Here is a 20,195-nt window from a genome sequence, read left to right on the forward strand (position 1 = left end):
GAGCCTCGATTTATAAATATTGATAAAAAAATTAAGGCCATATTAAAATAAAGGGTTGAAAATGAATAGCATAAAATTAAATATTTATAGAATTTTAATGAAATTAATCTAATTAGGTACATACTTGCACAACATCAAAGGTCACTATTATTCATGGAGATATTCTTTCTGTGACGAAATCCTCGCGAACAGAGCCACAGTAGGCTTAGGTACAGTACAAAAAGTGCGTCACATTTTTATTGTGACTAATTTGACACAATTAAAGTGAGTCAATATGGTTTCGATTTTAACATAAAAGTCCCTAGAGGATGAACTTATTTTGCCATATGTGATAAGAGGTCACGTCGGTACGTGACGAGGTACTCGCGGTCGGAGATCCTCCGCAGACCAATCGACCTCGCGCTGAGGTGCGCACGCGTCGATACGAATACGAAAATACCAGTTCAATCGACTCTATCGATCCAATATACATTTTAAACGCCCATTTTACTAGTTCAAAAGTGATGTGCGCGGGCTATTCGTACAATCGAAATAGAAACGTAACCCGATACGTAAACATTCAGTAATTCAGAAACAGCTGATTGTTGTGTTTAATTTGTGGCAAACTGTATAAACTTTGGATATAAAGACCGGTTTCGAGTATGATCTAATCGTGTTTTATATTCTTGAGTGTGATAATTGGTGCTAAAAGTGTAGTAGATAGGCGGTTTATTTATGAGTTTTTGATTTTTGACGGTAGTCATGGGTAGTGTGGGTAGTAAGTTAGCGAGTTATACGCGGCCACTGTGCTGCAAGGGCTGCAAGTCGGACTCCTACGACCTCAAAGACCTGCCGCGCCCGCCTCGGCTGGACACCTCAAACGGTAGGTCAAGGCTGCTGTATGATAAGCTTTCGATTTGGACGATGATATCATGCTACTTATATGAGACATAAAATATATATTATACGTGTGTTTAAAAACATATTTGTCTTACGGAATAAATCTTTTTAGAGGAAAAATATGTTTTTTACGGAATAATTATTAAAAGGATGCGCAATTTGTTTCGTACGACTGCGTGATTTGTTTATGTTTTTTGGCATTAATTGCTCGAAAGTTTAGTTGTTTGGGTACATTTAATTTTAAAAGGGACGTCTAAAGTACATTTTTAAATCTAAACCAAACCAAAACATTAAAATCACTCAAAAATCAAAGATACTCTTTTACTTATCTGTCTGTCAAGGAAATGTAAACAAAAGATTTAAAAATGCTCTAAATCATCAAAGAGATTAGCCGGAAAATGGGCCAAAGACGCAATGAAGTCGATTTATTATTCCCTATTCTTTTTGATGAGTGGTTTAAAAATAAATGAACGCGTTCAATAGTATAGGTGTACCAGAATCTCATGGCAAATAGGGAAAATAAACTTTGTTGAGAGCAATACTGGGGAAATTGGAATAAACGATCTTGATACTGTTTAATTTTTTACTTTTATGACTAGTATTAATGAACATGAAGTACGAATATACATTTTAGGTAGGTATGTGTATGAAGAATGTTGTTATACATCGGGTTTTTAACATAGGAAAATGTCTTGAAAAATGAATAAATCGTATTATTACTTTAAGTAACTAATTTTATTATGCATCATACTTTTAACTTATCACTTCATTCAGAACTAGAAAACGATTCTAAGAACTCCACTTGCAATTTCTTGTTCTTCAATAGATGATCAAGATAAAGAGATAAAATCTTTTTCAATTTTCTTTACATGGTCATAACATTTTGACCATTCCTCTGCACCAATTTGTGAGATATACCTGAAAACCCCGATAAAGCAGCTATTAAGAATAATATAAAAAAACATAACCCTCCTTGTGACGTAGTTGGGTAATAAACTAAGTATCAAAACATTTCAGTCCAACTTACTGTCAACTCGACGACGAGCTTTAGAATCAAAGATTGACTTTGAATTATGCCTTATTTTACAATTCACATTGAAAACAATATGACTTGCTTGAGCTTTTTCGACTTTTTCACAAAAATAACAAATAGTCAAGAAGAGATTACAAAATGTTTGCAGCGGCTGACAGATTTCATAATTTTCTTTGACAGGTGACAATTAAACCATAGACAATTGCCATATGAAAAACACACTTTTCCAATATTTTTGTTTGCCATGAGATTCTGGTAGACCTATAGTCGTTGATCGTAAAACTTAATTTATTATTGTTTTATTAATGATTACAAAAACGACAAATAGCTTCCATGGGGCCAGCGGTAAGATAGTTGGACTCTCCACAAGATGTTTTGGGTTCTATTTCCAGATGGATTACGCCTATTTCACACTATATACCGTTGCTGATTTGTTACCAGTTTACATTAGGATACTAAACCAACGATTATCCGAAAATAATGCAGATAAAGTATTTCAGACGTTTGTTGAACTTAATTTGAATCATTTTCTCAACCCTTTGTCGCATTAGTATGTTCATTGTTGTGGCCACTGAATCATTATTAAGCAGTGACAATAGGTAAAACGCATTCAAAGAATGAGTCGTGAATATTTTTTAAAATGTGCATCCTTAAGTATGTGTTTTGAAATAGTAAGCAAAAATGTCTAAACCTACCTATGAATAGTGCGATAACATTTCCAAACTATCACATCAATTGCTCACCTACGTACGAGTATGTATGATATTATTAAAAATAGGATTCGAACTTGAAACCGCCGGATTGCATTTCAGAGTGCGAACCATCCCTAGGTCAGGCGGCCATTAAGTCACGGCAATATGAATCCGATTTGTCTGTTTGTCTTTACTGTTAGCACATTGTCTCCAGAGGCCGTATTACTCAAACGCTACTGTTTGCTTACTGGTTAGAATATTGATTTAATAAAGAAGATTTCGAAGAAATATTGCCTACTGTAGCAAATAACAGAGTACTTCGTATTGATGTGAATACACCTGTCAAAATATTTTTCAAATTATAGGCAAGTAATTCGTTTCAATTGATATGAGATACGTTTTTAGTTTTCTTTGTATTGAAAGGAAAACGCATCACGACCCTACTACATTTTCCGCGCGTACCTACCTAATGAAGTATCTCCACGACACGCGCATCTATTGTACCAATGGACAATATAATTTTATGTCCATAACTTATGCTGGGTATGAGTAAAAGGTAGGTACCTACAAATGCTTTGTGTTAAATACGGCAGGAATTACAAATTGCTCATGAACATTATTAAATAATCAAGGCTTAAACTTGGCTAGATTTCAAAAACAAAGGCAAGGAATTGCAGTTGCAGTCTAACATATTTATAACCAAACTGGCTTCTGCCCGCGGCTACGCGTGCGTGAGTTTACCTAAAATCGCACGCGTGCATTCCTATCATAGATGTACTTGTACTTGTAGTTAGGTACTTTGTTTATTTTTTCGTTACCAAAAGTATTCATGACGAGTTTTACATGGAATAGTTAGCTAACCCATATAAACTTTCATCCATTTATACCCCTTTAAGTTTTATTTTAATATAAATAATAGCACAATTCCTTCTCTTACTTGCTCTACTACGAGTAAACGTACTAAGTTTAATTCGTGAAAATTGGTTTAGTAGATTAAAAGTGAAAGAGTAAAACATGATCGACAGAGTTACTTTCGCATTTATAATATTAGTACAGGGGGCACCTCGTAACTACAGAGTTTATTAAAATAATATTGACAAATATTATGCAAGAGTACACATAATAAAGAGTACATATTTAAACGTAAAACGGTCAATTGTAGGTAATTATGATTACCTAAAGTGTAACAAATTGATAACGAAACTATTTAATTGATGTTTATGATGAATTAAATAAATATTAGTTTTTTAGTTCAAACGTGGGATAGAAGTTAATAAAACGTGATAGAGGCAATAGGTGATTTGATTTTTTGAGTCCCCCGCACACTACAGACTTTTTTTATCGGCTGATAGTTTTGTCGGCGGAATCGTCCGATAACTAATCGGTGATTTATCGTCTGACAAAAAGTCTAGAGTCTGCAGGGACTCTTAGATCTACGTTCCTTTTGATCAAATCATCTATATTGATGTCTCCAAAAATGTCTTTGTTTTAATGCTTTACAGACATGTAGTAATTGTTTCATCAAATTATTTTCATTATTATACTTGGACAAAGGAGTGAGTCATCCTGAACGCACGCACTCCCGGTCACAGGATAAATTAATCGCGAGGTTTGCGCAATGATAATTGGGAATTTCACGACGTTTTGCTTTACATGTAGGTATTGTAGTATCAATGTGATACAATTGTATTGTATTCATGACGCATTATTTCTTAACAGGACGATACCCTTTACTTTAGTTAGCAGTCATGTAACTGGCCACTTAAAAATGTAAAAAATTCCCGCCGGCCGGGGATGAGATATACATTTTTTTTTAATTGTACACTATGGTACAAAATGTACTACAGTTATTATAGTCGAGATCTAATGGACCTGAGATTAAAAATCAATGCACAATTGCTTCTTATGACGTTATCAAATACATTTGCGAGGTAAAATCAATTTTCATTAGCTTAATCTTATCAATTATTTTATGAAAAATCGATGTTTTTCGCACATGAACCGTGACCACAAATTACATGGAGTAGCTGGTACCTACTTCAAGGAGGCTTTTAACTCAGTACATCAGACAAATGTTTAAAATACTACAGTACTTAGTCCTACGAAAGCCATTTGTTACATTTGTTTACGATCACAAAAGCAGGCAGAGCAAATGTTCTATATTACGATTGTTTTTATCTCAGTAATGTTTAATCAGGTTAATAATAACAGAACTTTTATACAGCTGAGCCCTGTTAAACGACGAATATGAACCTACAAGAAGGTATGACAAGTAAGTACATCCCAGAACCACATAGTTTTTGCATAGACGAGATTGACAGGGAGATTCTGTAGAGTAAGCTGTCGAGTTGCTCAAACTATTTCAAGGTGAACCAGTGCACAAGACATGTTCCAGTAACATTGACATAGAGTCGCCATTGATGGCTATTTAGTCGGCAAAAAGGCTTTACTACGAGTAAAACGAGTTTACCAACTGAGATTACTATAATGTGATAAATATACCCATAGCTAATAGCTATGGAAATTGTCGCTCTACGTTAAACAAACAGTACAACATAAAGTAGGGTGTTTATTGCTTATGTAATACAAGATACTTACTCATTTTAATATGCGTAGGAAGGTACGACAATGTGGATCATAATTCATATCGTATTAGCACATTATTGACATTTATTTTCATAATTTTCTTTAGGACTTCAATTGTTTAACTCTGTATTAAGATAACTCTAAAGTAAATATTATGAAAACAATACAGATCTCCCAATGAAAGATCTAGGGCGAGCTTATAAGCTCCTGTGGTCACGGTTTATTGTGTTTATACATTTTTACAGCTTCTTCGCCAGCCTTCACTCGGGTTTTATGTGACCACAGTTTTGGGTCGTCTAATAAAGTTACGACTTTGAATATTACGAAATTCTTTTGTGAATTTTATCACATCCACATTCCACAAGTTTATACTTAGTAGTGTACTTTTCTAAGAAAAAATAATTTAGTAGAAATAAAACTAAAATACTTATTTCTCACAACTGGAGTGAAGGTAATTATTAATTTATAATCTTTAACGTGATTCAGCTTATGCATTCATCTGTATGGACAGCTAAGCTTAGCGAATTAACAACTGTGTGCCTACCATGAGTTTACGTTAGGTGAGCTCGCTAGCGAATACGTCAAAAAATTCTATGAAGATTTTATTTCTTGAAAGTAGCCGCTAGGGGCGCTGCACAATATGTCATACATTTAAATGTCATTTTTTTACGCAGTCGCTAGCGAGCACACCTAACGTAAACTCATGGTAGGCACACTGGTGACATAATGATGTAAGTCTTTCAGAGCCAAAGAAAAACTTACCATGAATAAAACAGTATTATATGGATGATGTTCTAAGCCTTGGGTATCTTTTAAACCTTCAGTTACAACAGAAACGTAGGTAGTTAACGTTTTATTTTTTCTCACCTTAATTCGAAATTCGATTCTGCAATATCCTGTCGCCCGGGATTTCTTTTATGTGTTGGTACTAAAATAGAGTTGCCAGTCGGTTAATTAAAAGTGTCGTTCTTCGACGATCAATAAATAGTCTCTTCATAGAAATTCGTTGAATTTGTTTGTGGTGTGTGATATTCTCTATGTTTGTGCTTCGTTTTCTCGGCAGTAAGAATCAGCCTCGTGAGTTCATAGGTACCATGGACCTTAATTATATTGATTAACTACGCAACCCTTATAAAAAAGCTCTAGCAATCGAAAAGTAGGAGCTACAACCCGGAGAATGATACATACTATCAAATCAATTAATTTAATTAAGAATTACTTAAAAAATGTTTATGTTCTTAGATAGGTGTAAATATAGGTAGGTATAGTATATTGATTTCCCTCATTTCTGTAAAAAGTAATATTTTTGAATGATCGGTTTTTTATATAAAGGTGCGACTAATTTTATTAGCCAAAGTAAGAAGCTATTTTATGATATCTTTTGTGTCATCTTTCTGCTCAAGTAGATATAGGAATAATACAAAAAATGTTTTAATTGTAACCATAAAAATAATGCAATTAAATGAGTTATGTAATAAAGTATTTTTTCCATCTGTGTTTCATCCGTTACCTCAGACATGGGAAGACCATAATCGCACTGCAACTAAGAGAAACCTACGCGGATGCCGACTACGGACTGTGTGGGAAATATCTATTAAATGCTTATTATTTCAAGGCAATATACGTCCCGGTATAGTTGTGGCTCTCCCACACATGTAATTAATACTAAATAGGTAAGTTGTTAGGCGCCTTTGTAAAGTCCGCTAGATTTCGCATGCGATTAGGTATACAAGTTTGCCTAAAGGTTTTTCTAACATTATCTCCTAAAATATTCGTACAATATTAACATAATGTTAGCTAAGCAAAATTAAATGAGAATGATTCTCATGTATGTAAAGATATTAAATGTATAACTGAGAATAATAAGTAATTTGTCTTGTCCCTTGACGCAAATAGTGGGTACTCCGATGACACCTCAAAGATTAATTGATTCATCAGTGGAGGTCAGAAATCAAGGTGGTCAATTGATTCATATTCGTATGGAAGTCCTTTACGGGAGTAAATGCGGATCAAGTCTTTTAGCATCAGTAGACGCATTGTAAAATTAATATTATTGACAATATATTAATGTAGGTATCACATAGTTAATTGGCGTAATTGATGTAAATATTAGTAAGGTATCCCATAAGAATAAATTAAAATATAGAAGAACGAGCATTTAACCTTTGTTTGCAAAATGCCTCTTTGGTGACATAAGTATCAGGATATGACACAATCCAAACAGAGTTGGTTTTTCTCATTAACCGATATAAAGTTTTGGGCATGATTTGCACAGATAGAATTGATAGTATGACAAATCAGCCTTGTTCAATGAATGAATACTATTTCTCGGTACCGAGATGAAGCTTTTCGAGTCTTATTGACTTTATGACATCATCTTTGTGTTGGTGGCAGAAGTAGACTGTTTCCATCACTGGAGCTCTACAGTTTGTGACGAAATGTGCGAACAACTGCACGTTTGTCGAAGCTATTAGCGAAACGTAAATTCCTTGACGAAAACTTGTATTTGGCCGAGTGTTTTAGGCGAAATGATTGTTTAAACCTAAAGTGAACTTTTAATTTATATTTTGGATAAAAATATTAAGTGCTCTATGACATGGAATATATCAAGAATTTGTGGAGACATTATTTTGGAAGGCGGCATAAATACATAATAGTGCCCTTTCAACCAGGTATTAAACTGATAGAGGTATTGAGTGGTGTCGAAGAAGCAATGAGTTTCATTGTCTATAACTTCAAAAAAAATTTGTGCATTTGGAAATACTGGCCACAAAAATGAAAATGCAGAAAAAAGAAATGCGTAAGGAAATGAGCGTCTCGATTGTCTTTTGTTTTTTTTAAATTGAAAATTAAAAGGATTTTTGCAGCGAATCTTTATATCGTTCAGAGACAGCAAATAATGGCATTATCAATATTTAAAGCAACTGGACTCACGGTTTACAATTTAAGGGATTGTATCAAGAGGATTTGTTTAGTTGAAGTGTAGGAATCGTTAAAAAATTCGCAAAAAATAGTTAGTTTATCGACTTACTGCGACTTACGTCAAATTCAGAAATACCAAAAAGTGTTGATTTAAACAATAATTTATTTTCTGTTAACATCGTTTAGAAAACGTGGTATTCAAAGCAACGCTAACTTTGTGTGTTTTAGTTTCATAGCTCAAATATTTAGCCACAAACAATATCTAGGACTACTGTTTGGTTTGCGTGTATTTTTAACTGCTGATCGAATCGCGCTAACTTTCAAACGTAAATTAGTTCTCAATGTCAGTGGTGTTTCCTTTCGCAGTTTCATTAAAAGCAGTCCTGTGACGATTTTGAAAATAAAATCATAAGATAGCCAGTTCCTCCGTGGTTGAGGATACCGGGTGAAGCTCGCTACCACCTTCGGCCTGATCATCACTTAACATCAGGGGATATACAGGCCAAGAGCTTCCTCGTTGTGGATAAAAAAAATTATTCATAAATTGTAAATAACATGCAAATAATTTTGATTACTTTTTATTCGGGGGAGGCATATTATGTTCAGCAGTCCTTTGGCTGAAATGATGATGATGATGAAGTGTGATTGGAATTAAGTCCAGAAGAAACCAATAGTAAAAAATAATATTGATTAAAATCGAATCTTAGTCAGTCATAATTACGAGGAAAAATTTACCTGGTTTATTTCTACAACATTCTTGCGATGACTAAATGCTGATTCCAATGTCCAGATGTCATCGATGGCACCAGACTGGGCGTGCTCGCCGTGCAAGGCATCGACTTTTGCATCGACACCAATGGGGAGAACCACCACACTCACAAGTTCCACCTAATGACGCGGCCGGTGGACCGCTGCCTGGTCGTGCGAAGAGGACAGGCCTTCAAACTGGACCTGTTACTCAACAGGCCCTTTGATGCCAATAGGGATGCCGTGTCTTTTATCTTTTATGTACCAGGTATGGTCTTTTGACTGTTCTTTTCGGATTACAAGAAAAAGTGGCTTCCAAAAGATTACAAAATGATTTATTTATTGATTTATTGGACTATCAACATAAGATACAGCAATAGACACTGATGACGATTATTGTATCAATATTATCTATGATATTTATATAATGTGCTTAATTTCTAAAAAAGTACTTATTTTATTGCACTTTAAAATAATTGCATAACAAAATCTCGTATCTCTCAATGCCTTTAAAATGCACAAGTGATACCTATATCAAATAACTAAAAATCCGTGCACTGTAATTAATAAACGCAGCACATACATAATATTCTTTAGCTTATGCCACTCAAGTTCTTATACGCTTAAGCTAATTTTCCTGAACAATACTAAAGTGTAGTTTCCGTCGTCCGCGACCATAGATGCCTTGTCTGCGACAGATTCCGCAATGCGTGGACCTTCCAACGAGATGTCTGCTCCCGTGCCTCTCCTGGAGAAGGGGTCTGAAGTGGTGGGAGGGTGGTCAGCGGTGTACGAGGGACAAATGGACTCCCACCTCATGGTGGCCATAACGCCGGCATCGGACTGCATCGTGTCTGCGTGGCGGATGGATATTGACACCAAACTGACCTCAGGAGGCTCCTTGAGCTACACCCACCCACTGCCGATATACGTTCTCTTCAATCCGTGGAGCCTTAACGACAGCGTTTATATGCCAGGTAACAAATGATAACTTGATATAATGTGTAGGTACATTTAAATCTATTGACTGAAGTAACAAGAATGCTATAGACCTTTGCCTTAAATTAATAACAGCCAATAGGCATGTTAAAAAAAGATTCATAGTAATTAAACTATTGTATTACCATAATTTGTTTTGTTAGCTAATGAATGGTATGATGCAAATGATTCTCAATTTGTACGTTATGGTGTGGTTAATTGTTTACAACTGAAATCCCACGCATGCTCGTAAAATATGAGTTCTAGAATGCCTCAGGGCTGTTGCAGCACGTAATGTATAGAAATAACAACTGGTGCATATGCAAATTCAATGCTTAAACAGCGTTTTTGTGATCAGGGCACAGTCACCGCGAGGAGTATGTGCAGGAAGACGGTGGTCTCATGTTCAGAGGAGTATACAACGTCATCAAGCCTACTCCGTGGAACTACGCTCAGTACGAGAAAGACATTCTTGAGTGTGCGCTCTATCTAGTCAGTGAGATCGGAAAGGTTGGTTTATGTAATGGATTATTATAATATTGTACTTAGGGATTGCAATCCGGTATCATTTTCAATCCGGCCGGATTTCACCGGATTGACGCTAATCCGGCCGGATCCGTCCGGATCCGGCCGGATTGCAAAGTAACTTGGTCTAGTATTTAGTGATTTTTAGTTTTGATAATATGTAGTACATAAAAAGAAAAAGGAAATACGTATTTATGCAAAATAAAGTCACTTTTATTTATATTTTTCGGTATTAATTGTAATTTTTGGTAAGTACTAATTTGTACTAATAAAATTATGAAAATTCTAAATAATAAAGTTAGTAATCAGTCTGACTCTCACTTATTGCTGTATGTAAGTATCTGAAAGTACTTAAGTAATAATACTATTAAACTCTTATTAATAATCTAGGTACACAGACTTAAATCAACAAAACAGTCTTTTAAATTTGTACTTATAAATTCAACTTCAGTTCTTTTTAAGAAACAATCTGACTCCTAAGAAACAATAAAACAAGAAGCATTTATTTTTTGCAAAGGAAAATACAATGTAGTGTCGCGGCACGTCTAGCGATCTGGCAAATGCGCGCGCGCTTGACTTTCCCAGTTCACGTTCGCGTATTTTTTGCTTTACCGGATCCGCCACCGGATCCGGCGCCGACTCACCGGATCCGGTAGGTCCAAAAACACACCGGATCCGCCGGATTACCGGATCCGCCGGACCGGATTGCAATCCCTAATTGTACTCTATAACATCTTAAAAACTTCAGATAACACAACACTCAATTCTCTAGTAGCCAGTAGTAGTATCTTAGACAGACATCTACGAATATTAATCCTTTTTCTAGTTTTTTTTTACAATCAAGGTCAGCCACAATGCCATCTAATGTTTAAGTCGCATTACTGCCTTTGTTTACAACTTTTTGTAAGGAGCTTATGTTAATAGTTCTAAGTATCATAAACAAAATGCGAAATCAACGTCATACAGCCTACGTTGATCGTAAGACCATTATGGAGCGTAGCATCCTTCCACATTCGGTTAAACTAGCAATTAAGCTGCAATGTTGGATTCTACGCCAACAGCTGAACATTAAAAAAAAATTACAAAATTGACAAAGAAAACCTTTCATTACTTTAGGTCAAGGGCCGCGCACGAGGGGATCCCATCAGAGTGGCGCGCGCTCTCTCAGCCGCCGTCAACGTCCAAGACGACAATGGGGTCTTGTTCGGGAACTGGGGCAAGGAGCTCAGCGACTACAGCGGGGGAACACACCCGCTAAAGTGGATCGGTTCCTTGACCATTCTGCAGAAATACTACGAGAAGAAAAAGCCGGTCAAATACGCGCAGTGCTGGGTGTATGCGGGGGTTTTAACAACTAGTGAGTGTTTGATATTCTATTTTTATGACCAGTCTTATAGGACGTAGTAACTACGAACTAATCTGCGTATGAGGTATCGCTGGGTTTGCATTAACAAAACACACAGGACATTGGCAACAACTTAAAATACAATCTGAACCGTTTACTTCGTGTGCGATTCTGATAACTTTTGGCACATCAACGTCAGGGGTTATCTTCAGCGCATTGTACGTTGCAAATTATATCATTTAATAATTAATTAAGAATATTTATTGTTGTGATCCCAATTGTTTATTTTATTACGGATAAATATTACAGGGAAGAACTTGAAATCACTAAATTCATATTTTATTTACCAGTTTGCAGAGCTCTCGGTATCCCATGCCGACCGGTGACTGGGTTCGATGCCGCGCATGACAGCGGTGGAAGTCTCACCATCGACATTATTCAAGACGAAGATGGCAATATCATGGAAAACTTCACCAACGACTCCGTTTGGAATTACCACGTCTGGAACGAGGTAGAGATAAATCGTATGCATTATAAGTACGCATACATTTGCGGGCAATGGCTTTAAAGTAAATATAGATGGAACAACAAATCGAACGATAAAGGTTATCAATATTGAGTGAATTTAAAGTGAAGATATCATAAGAGATCGCTATTCGGATACAAATAGCGTTGCTGCTGCTAGCATCTGTTTTGTGTAAAGTATTTGTATTGGTGGATCCAATGTGCTGCCAATAATAACGATACTGATTCATCAAAATGTCTATCTACACTTACACGATATATTTATAAACCATTTGCTGACCCATTCATCAGAATTGACTAATGGAATTTTGATTCAAGATCTTGAGAGATAACGTTTGAGTCGTACAATATTATAACACTAGTTGTACAATATTCACGAAGTCTGGTTATTTAAACACATATTCTCTTCTCTCCACTTTGGTGGAAACCGGGCCTAAAGCTTATGAAAATCTTACAAAAATCTTTTGAAATCTTGGACAAAATTCCCATTACTCAACTCTCTGGATGCTATTGTTTGTTTTGACTCTAGGTGTGGATGGAACGGCCAGACCTCGGCTCCGAATACGGAGGCTGGCAGGCAATAGACGCGACGCCCCAGGAGATGTCAGAAGACATATTCCGCTGCGGCCCGGCGTCGCTGCGGGCTGTGAGGGATGCAGATATCCAAAGGCCGTACGACGCCGGTTATGTGTTCGCACAGGTCAACGCTGATAAGGTAATTAGAACCTAATGAATATTGACTATTGCTAGGTACTTTTACTAATTATGCAGCTGAAAAGCAATGGTAGTAGGGTCTCCAGAGATATCAGAAGATAATAATTTCAATGTGATCCGGCATCACTACATGTTGTGGATGGTGGGCACATAATATGATCTTCATATTATGAAGATCTAGATTAAAAATGTACAATAGATGATATTTTCTCTCTGTATGATGGTAGACTGTCGTAATACGTAGTACCTAGTCAGATTTAATTTGCTCCCGTGATGGGGGTCTCCATCTTAATATTTATATGCGCATAAAATGTAAACGATTCTTAGCACCATAAATTAGGAAGCATTCGGTCTTAAACATACTATAAACCAATACAATTTTTTCAGTTACTCTGGCTCTACACTGGTGAAATTCAACCCCTGAAGCTGCTAGGACGTGATACAAGATCCATTGGACAAAATCTATCAACCAAAGCTATTGGCAGAATGGAGAGAGAGGTGGGCATTATACTTAAGCATGGCTTTAGGCTACAAGAACCTTATACAGGCATAGTTGCCATATAATTTGCATAGGCCTTTTATAGAGCTGTAAATAGTTTTATTAAATCATTAAGACATATCTGACCATAAAGAAAAAAATATGCATGTTCTACTTACACATTTGGTAGACAAGTAATTAAAAGGAATGAATCGGAATAACTACTTCGAGCATACGTATACGCTCAATGGAATTTAAAATGTAGGCTGTAATAGACATGTTAAAGCGCATTAAATTAAGGGTAAAAATTTAAATGTTACTGCTGCTAATATTGTATGATTGTAAATATGATTCTTGAATTCCAGGATATAACGAACCTATACAAATACCCTGAAAGCTCACGGGAGGAGCGGTCGGCGATGGAAAAAGCTCTGCGGCGTAATGGCACACTGTTTGCGCGGTACTACCTCAACGATGATTTCAATGATGTCACTTTTGATTTCGAGCTGAGAGATGATATCAAGATTGGACAGGAATTCTCTGTTGTGAGTATAGACATTGTTTTTTCAACAGCAGATACCACAGCTTATAACAACAAATGTTATGGAAAACGACTTTTCCTTTTGCTTCTGCTACTATTGTGGTCTGGGATATCCAAAATAATAAAGAAGCCTTCTGTCTGTGCGTTCAAAATGTTACATGACAAATTTACTAATTTCAGTGGTCTATCGTTAAGTAACCACAAAGTATAGAATATAATATTATAACTACCTAAATGTCAATTGAGGTGATCCACGGAACAGGAATATTGAAAATTTTAAATGTTGAGTCTAGTATAAGGAGATTGGTTAGGTACAGAGTGATTTTGAACATATTATTTTGCTATTTCAGGTACTGCACATGAAAAATCGTTCAACGATACAAGAGCACCGCGTGAAAGGCATTCTACGTGTAGACACCGTCACGTACCGAGGCAAGACCGGGGATAACGTGAAACGACACGAGTTCGATATGGTGCTGGCTCCTGCTGCGAAACAGAGGGTAGACATGCTCGTCACTTTCGACGACTACTACAAGAGGCTGGTTGATCAGGTAAGACTACTCAGAAAAGGAAGAAAAGTGTGCACTTAGCAAAATGCAAAGTGCTCATTTGTGGAAGTGCACATTCTGCGGCAGACCAAAGAAGCTTTAAAATACATAATGACTACTTCATTTCCTCATCAGAATACTTAACGCCAGAATAGACGTCTTAGAAAAGTGTTGATGATCTAATAGATGCATCTCGACGTGCTTTGAATCTTCAGCCAAAAATCCTTTCAAAATGTGTCTTCATTTCTCCCACCTTTCAATTTCACCTTCATATTCAAGAGTTGCACTTTAAACTTCTTTATTTATTACAGGCATCATTTAACATCGCCACTATCGCGACAATCGTCGAAAAGGAATTCGACTATTTCGCTCAAGACGACTTCAGAGTTCGGAACCCTGATATCAAGATTACCCTCGACGGAAAACCAGTATCGAAGAAAGAACTCACCGTCACGGTGAAATTGGAGAATCCTTTGCCAATTCCTCTGAAAAACGGAAAATTCTACATTCAAGGGCCTGGGCTTGACAAGCAGGTCAAGCTTGAGCTGGATGAGGTAAGTGTTAATGATTAACGAAATGACAATTAAAAAGTTCACAATGATTTACCTTTATTTTACTAATGTTTTCTTTGCATAACTGAAGATTTTTTGTTCATCGTAATGTTTTGTGGCATAATTTGAAACATGGATAACCTTGGACGATGAACCATGGAAAATCTTAGGCTCCGGTTTATTTGGGAGTTGCCACGTAATTGTCATGGAACTTCTCATCTGAATATTATGTACTTCTGGTCAGCGCAGAACAATCAATCCTTGGGAAAAACCTTTGTCTAGCAATGAACTTTGTCTTTTGGCTAAAAGGTGCGCAATAGTTCTTCAATGACCACTGACTTATCATTGTTATTTTCATTTCCAGACTATAGCTCCAGGCGCGATAGCTTCTGCCCAGTTCAAGCTGACACCGCCATGGGCCGGCCGGCACCAGATCTCCGCCAAGTTCAACTCCAAAGAGATGCATGACGTAGACGGATTCCTCACCTTCAAGGTGGCCATGCCTGTTGAGACCAACGGGTTCAGCTCTGATAACAATGGATATGCTTCTGAGAACAACATTGAAACACATCAGGTGTAATTGATTGAGTAAGCAACTCAAGTATTGCGAATCCTTACTTTATCAGACAACGCTCTTTGCCTGTTCGTTAAGGTGGATTTGTCGGTCACTTCAATCGTTAACAAAGTCAGATGTAGAAAGAAAGCTACTTACACAGGGTAGTAGGTACCCACATATCAGAATACTGTTGCCCTTTTGTCCTAGAGCCTAATATGTATTGATGGACCAAGTTATTATCAAGATAGGAACTCGTACAAATAATTAAAAATGCTTTTAAAATAAATAGTTTTGGTAGCAACTACCTACAATAACCCTTTAAAAAGTGAAACAGATAAAATTAAACGATAAAATTATTAAGATATTATCATGTCAGAATGATCAGAAGCAAGTCAGAATAGATTAATAGGTAGCTATGAATTAATAAAAATAGTTGTAATTTATATTTTACAATATTTTTGGATTTTATTGCCAATGTTTTTATTTCATTTAAGCTATTTTTGGTATTGCTTTAATTTGACTCTACTTACGATGTAATTTATGTAAGTTATTTACATGATAACGTCCTTTTATAATTATTATGGCTGCTAGTATTTTTTGTTAAATTAACAAAACAGCTCTGAATAATCTTAGAACAGCTAGAGTCAGTGGATCCCAAAGTATTACCTACTTAGTATAGGATTTATTTAGAGAAGTGAAATCGAATAGCTTTTTTAAGTTTTCATTAAATCGTATTAATTAATGAATTCACTGTTAAAAGTAGAGTAAGTTTATGTACAGTCAATTGTTTACGAACTGTTCGTATTTAAATTCACCAATAGGATGTTATTTATTTAGGAAGATGTAAGTACAATTAATGAAGTAATTAATATATTATACTTTATTTATAATTATATTGTATTGTTTTTATTTTTAAAATATAACTCGCAAAGAAGAATTTAATATAAGAAAAATAAGATGGAAGGAGAATAAAAATAAAAAATCAAGCGGATGCACGCATTAATGTTTATTTATAAGTGCAACAAAAATCTATAGAAGTTAAAAAAGACACCTTTTAGGTACAAAGATGTTTTTAAATTATTATTACTATATTAAATTACTCAAAAGTATCTTGATGAGGCCTTACTTCAAGACTCAATGTGGCGCCATCTAACGAGACGGTCATTCGTAAAATTGTAGAGTCATCGTACTGTGCTTGTTCAGAAAACGAGGCATGAAGTTTTAGATAGGAAAAGTAGATGTCTCGCTAGCAGGTGCTCTGTAGTTCTACAATGATTAAAAAATATTTAAATAAGATCTGGAACATTAGGATCGTCTACAAAACCTGGTGTTGGTTGTTTCAGTTCTAATTTTAATCTTGTTTCACTGTATTTTGCCGAAGATTTGGGTTGAGTCATTTTAGTAAAATCCAATGCATTATCATTTGGCCCAATTTCCAAATATTCTCTCTTCGATTGACCTAAACTTTCTTGGCAATCTGAAGTCTTATGCTCGCTGTACAATTGGGCCTGTTTATTGGGTTCAGATTTTGGTTCAGACGGGGTCCGTATTGTGGCATTCGCTCGCGGCATCGTTACAAGTAAGTGCCCCGTGGTTTGCGAGCGCTCTGCTTTTGAGTTTGTAGTGTCTACTTCCTCCGGTAGATGGAGTTGAAATATCTTTCCTTTTACAGTGACTCGGACGTAGTTAGGTTCCACATCAATGTCCAAGAGACTTGTATCTAAATGTTTGTAGACTGCTAAATCAAGAACGTAAACATCTGGTTCTGAATCATAAAATCTGAAGTCAAGCTTTGCTTGATTTATATTGAAGGGCCTTCCGTCGGGAGCAAAGAGCTTATACACACGTTTTTCTTCATTTTTCTCCTCTGTTTCATAGCTTTTTAATTTTAACTGCCGCATGTGTTCAATTTCGTATCGAACTTCAGGCGCATGTTCACATTTTTCAGCCCAAAACTTTTTATTTCTTTCTTCTGGGTCCATGTCTTTGTATTCATTGTCCCATTTGGATTGGATATCTCTTTGTAAGCGCGATTTTTGCTTCCTTCTCTGATGTCTGTAATTTTCTTGTTCAAATAAAATATCTGATCTGATGACTTTTAAATTTTGCAGTGCTTTGATTCTATCAGACCTTTCAATTTCCCTTCCATCCAAAGTACTTAGCTGTGGTAGAGTTCCAATGACGAAATCACGATAGTTATCATAGTCAGTACAGGGATTTCCGGTTAGATATAAATTTTCTAAATTATAGTTATCGGTAAGGTTTTCAACACTCACTATTTCTCCAATAAAATTTAGTGTCAGGTCAAGTTTTTGTAGAGATTCGCATCTTTCTAGGTTTTCGATTATTTCTATGTTATTTAGTGCTAAGTTAAGGTAAGTTAAATGCTTAAGCTTATTTAGATTTTCTATTTTGGCGATAAGGTTGCTTTGCATCAGAAGAATTTTAAGTTTTGGACACCAATCTTGCAAAAACTCAATTTTTTCAATGTTTTCCTGGTGTAGAGCTATCTCCTCCAGAGGCGCCAAGAGGCGTTCGTGGTGTTCTGCTTTCTTGCGCACCATTTCCACTGTTATTTGCACCATTTTACTACCACAACTATTTCTTTGTAGGTATTTTTCTTCAATTTCTTATCAATATTGTAGCACAAAAATACCGATTTAAGGTGAAATTGTTGCCTAGCAACCAATCATGGCAACCAAGTGCTAGTTGTGTTGTCAAAGTGACAAGATGTGCAGTACTTAAGAGCCATTTTACATTTTCGTGCGAATTTCTAAGATTTTGGAAGCATGAATTACTATCTTAAGCAACACCCAGAGATTATTTAATAACTGCGAAAGATAGATCGATCCTTGGTGTTGACCATTAATGAAACGGATTTACTAAAACTCTTTTGCTTAATTCTCAGTGCCCCATCTCCCACAACCATTTTACGGAAAAATTGCCGCAGACTCTATTTCAAAGTCCTGTATCTATTATTTATGCTCATATAATAAGCTTAAAAATATAAAGTAATCATCAAACATATATTCTTGTAGTCCATTAATGAAATAGATTCTTGAATTTCATTACCATTATTGAGTAAAATCTAAAAATAATTTGGCAAATTTGAAGATTAACGTCACATTTTGATCGTGGTTTTTAGTTTAAAAACACAGCAATAACTGCAATAAAAGTATCCCAAAATGAAGAATATTCATCGTAGTATTGATTTCTACAGTTATTGTTTTAATATTAGTAACCACTTTGTCAAAATATTGATGTGAATATCAGTATAAATTACAATGCACAAGCCGACATCGATTAGTATGGCGCGAGCGCCCGTCAAGGCAGGACCTGTGTCACTTTTCCCGCCATGACGTTTACGTGCGTTCGTGTCGTGAAGCGGTGATTTATACGGCGACCAAATACATTTGATACTATGCCGAGTGGTCCCTGTTTCGAGTCGGCCGTTTGGTGTAGTGGTTTGAAACGGACTAATTTGTTTGTTTGGAGGCAATAGGCTCCGAAAAAAAATTATTTCACGATTAGAATTCAAAATGTTTTCGTATTTTATGTAGGCTATAAAATATTTTTAAAAAGTTTAGTCCAAAATCTTTAATAAATTGGACGTTTAATAAATAAATTTGATAACATATTATTTTTTTTGTTTCCAGTACGATTTTAGTACTAGTTTTTCAGAAATTCTATGATTTAACTAAAGTTTTTATATTTTATGCATATTTATTAACTTCTAAAATATATTATATTCTATTGATAGATGACGTGCTTCGTATTTTATTAAAATTATTACCTGACTCATTAAAAAAACTCATTAAAACTCATTTATTTCTGTAAATAGGCTTAAAAAAAGCACTTTTACATTTTACTAGGTTCTATAGGTGTAGAATGTTACTTTGGAGATAACTTGCTTCCATAGAGATATTTTATAGAGAGATGCTTAGTAATGCGCTGAGTTCGAAACTCAGTGTCGCATTAGGAATTCACACACACAAAGTCAAAATATGTGCTCATTATCCACTGCGGTATTAGTATTTAATGTTCGAATAATCTTTAGTACTATGCAAGCAATGTAAACTGTTTACATTATGTCGTCGCTGCTGTCATTATTGCTTTCACAAGCAATATGTTCTGTTTTTGGGCCTATTGTTGCGACACCGGCTCCGCCCCCTTGTCACATCTCCCTTTAGTTTCTGTAATATGTGCTTGCATCGAGGTTGATATCAATTTAAATTAAATATTCCTTAGTGCTTTTGATTTAAATTATTTTTTTATTTTGACACGTGTTTGAAAAATCAAGGTCAGATCGCAATAAAATAACAAGTGAAAACGTAACATTGATGAGGTAATTCCATTAGAAAGTAGGTATGTATTCATTCCTAGGATTCCCCTAACACCATCAAATTCAAGAGAATTCCAGGGAGTGCAGTTTCCCATCTCATGCTTAGGGGCCACGGTTTAAAATAGCGTGGTTGCATAGAGCAACTACGTGCGCTGCTCATACTAATTTTCAATACAAAAGCAAGTGTTGGCGCCCTCACGAGTTTTAGCGGAGTGCCATATGGTAGCGGGAGT

At 35.7% G+C, this 20,195-nt stretch overlaps 2 protein-coding genes across 5 annotated transcripts; one reads left to right on the forward strand and one right to left on the reverse strand.

Moving 5' to 3' along the window:
• Positions 1-371: 371 nt before the first annotated feature.
• LOC135087743 (annulin-like) lies at positions 372-16,513 on the forward strand. 4 transcript variants are annotated; one of them, XM_063982515.1, is made up of 12 exons: positions 372-862; positions 8,903-9,127; positions 9,540-9,836; positions 10,196-10,347; positions 11,479-11,719; positions 12,058-12,218; positions 12,762-12,947; positions 13,334-13,444; positions 13,790-13,969; positions 14,316-14,516; positions 14,825-15,067; positions 15,429-16,513. In XM_063982515.1, the coding sequence occupies exons 1-12, from the start codon at positions 742-744 to the stop codon at positions 15,642-15,644; spliced, it is 2,334 nt and encodes a 777-aa protein (XP_063838585.1). In that variant the 5' UTR covers positions 372-741; the 3' UTR covers positions 15,645-16,513. The 4 variants fall into 4 exon arrangements, with proteins under 4 accessions (XP_063838585.1, XP_063838586.1, XP_063838588.1 ...); XM_063982516.1 differs by having other exon boundaries at positions 9,558-9,836; XM_063982518.1 differs by lacking the exon at positions 372-862 and adding an exon at positions 7,518-7,862 and having other exon boundaries at positions 9,558-9,836.
• A 110-nt stretch (positions 16,514-16,623) lies between these two features.
• Positions 16,624-18,352, reverse strand: LOC135088270 (protein tilB-like). The gene has a single exon (XM_063983146.1). The coding sequence runs from the start codon at positions 18,203-18,205 to the stop codon at positions 16,907-16,909; it is 1,299 nt and encodes a 432-aa protein (XP_063839216.1). The 5' UTR covers positions 18,206-18,352; the 3' UTR covers positions 16,624-16,906.
• Positions 18,353-20,195: the final 1,843 nt, after the last annotated feature.

This window comes from Ostrinia nubilalis, chromosome 3 (assembly GCF_963855985.1).
Source record: "Ostrinia nubilalis chromosome 3, ilOstNubi1.1, whole genome shotgun sequence".
NCBI classification, from domain to species: domain Eukaryota; kingdom Metazoa; phylum Arthropoda; class Insecta; order Lepidoptera; family Crambidae; genus Ostrinia; species Ostrinia nubilalis.

Excerpts from the sequence above, each read along its gene's own strand:
- LOC135087743 (XM_063982515.1), top strand. The coding sequence starts at position 742 with ATGGGTAGTGTGGGTAGTAAGTTAGCGAGTTATACGCGGCCACTGTGC. Across the intron at positions 13,970-14,315 it reads TTGGACAGGAATTCTCTGTT|GTACTGCACATGAAAAATCG; the intron begins GTGAGTATAGAC and ends TTGCTATTTCAG. Across the intron at positions 14,517-14,824 it reads ACAAGAGGCTGGTTGATCAG|GCATCATTTAACATCGCCAC; the intron begins GTAAGACTACTC and ends TATTTATTACAG.
- LOC135088270 (XM_063983146.1), bottom strand. The coding sequence starts at position 18,205 with ATGGTGCAAATAACAGTGGAAATGGTGCGCAAGAAAGCAGAACACCAC.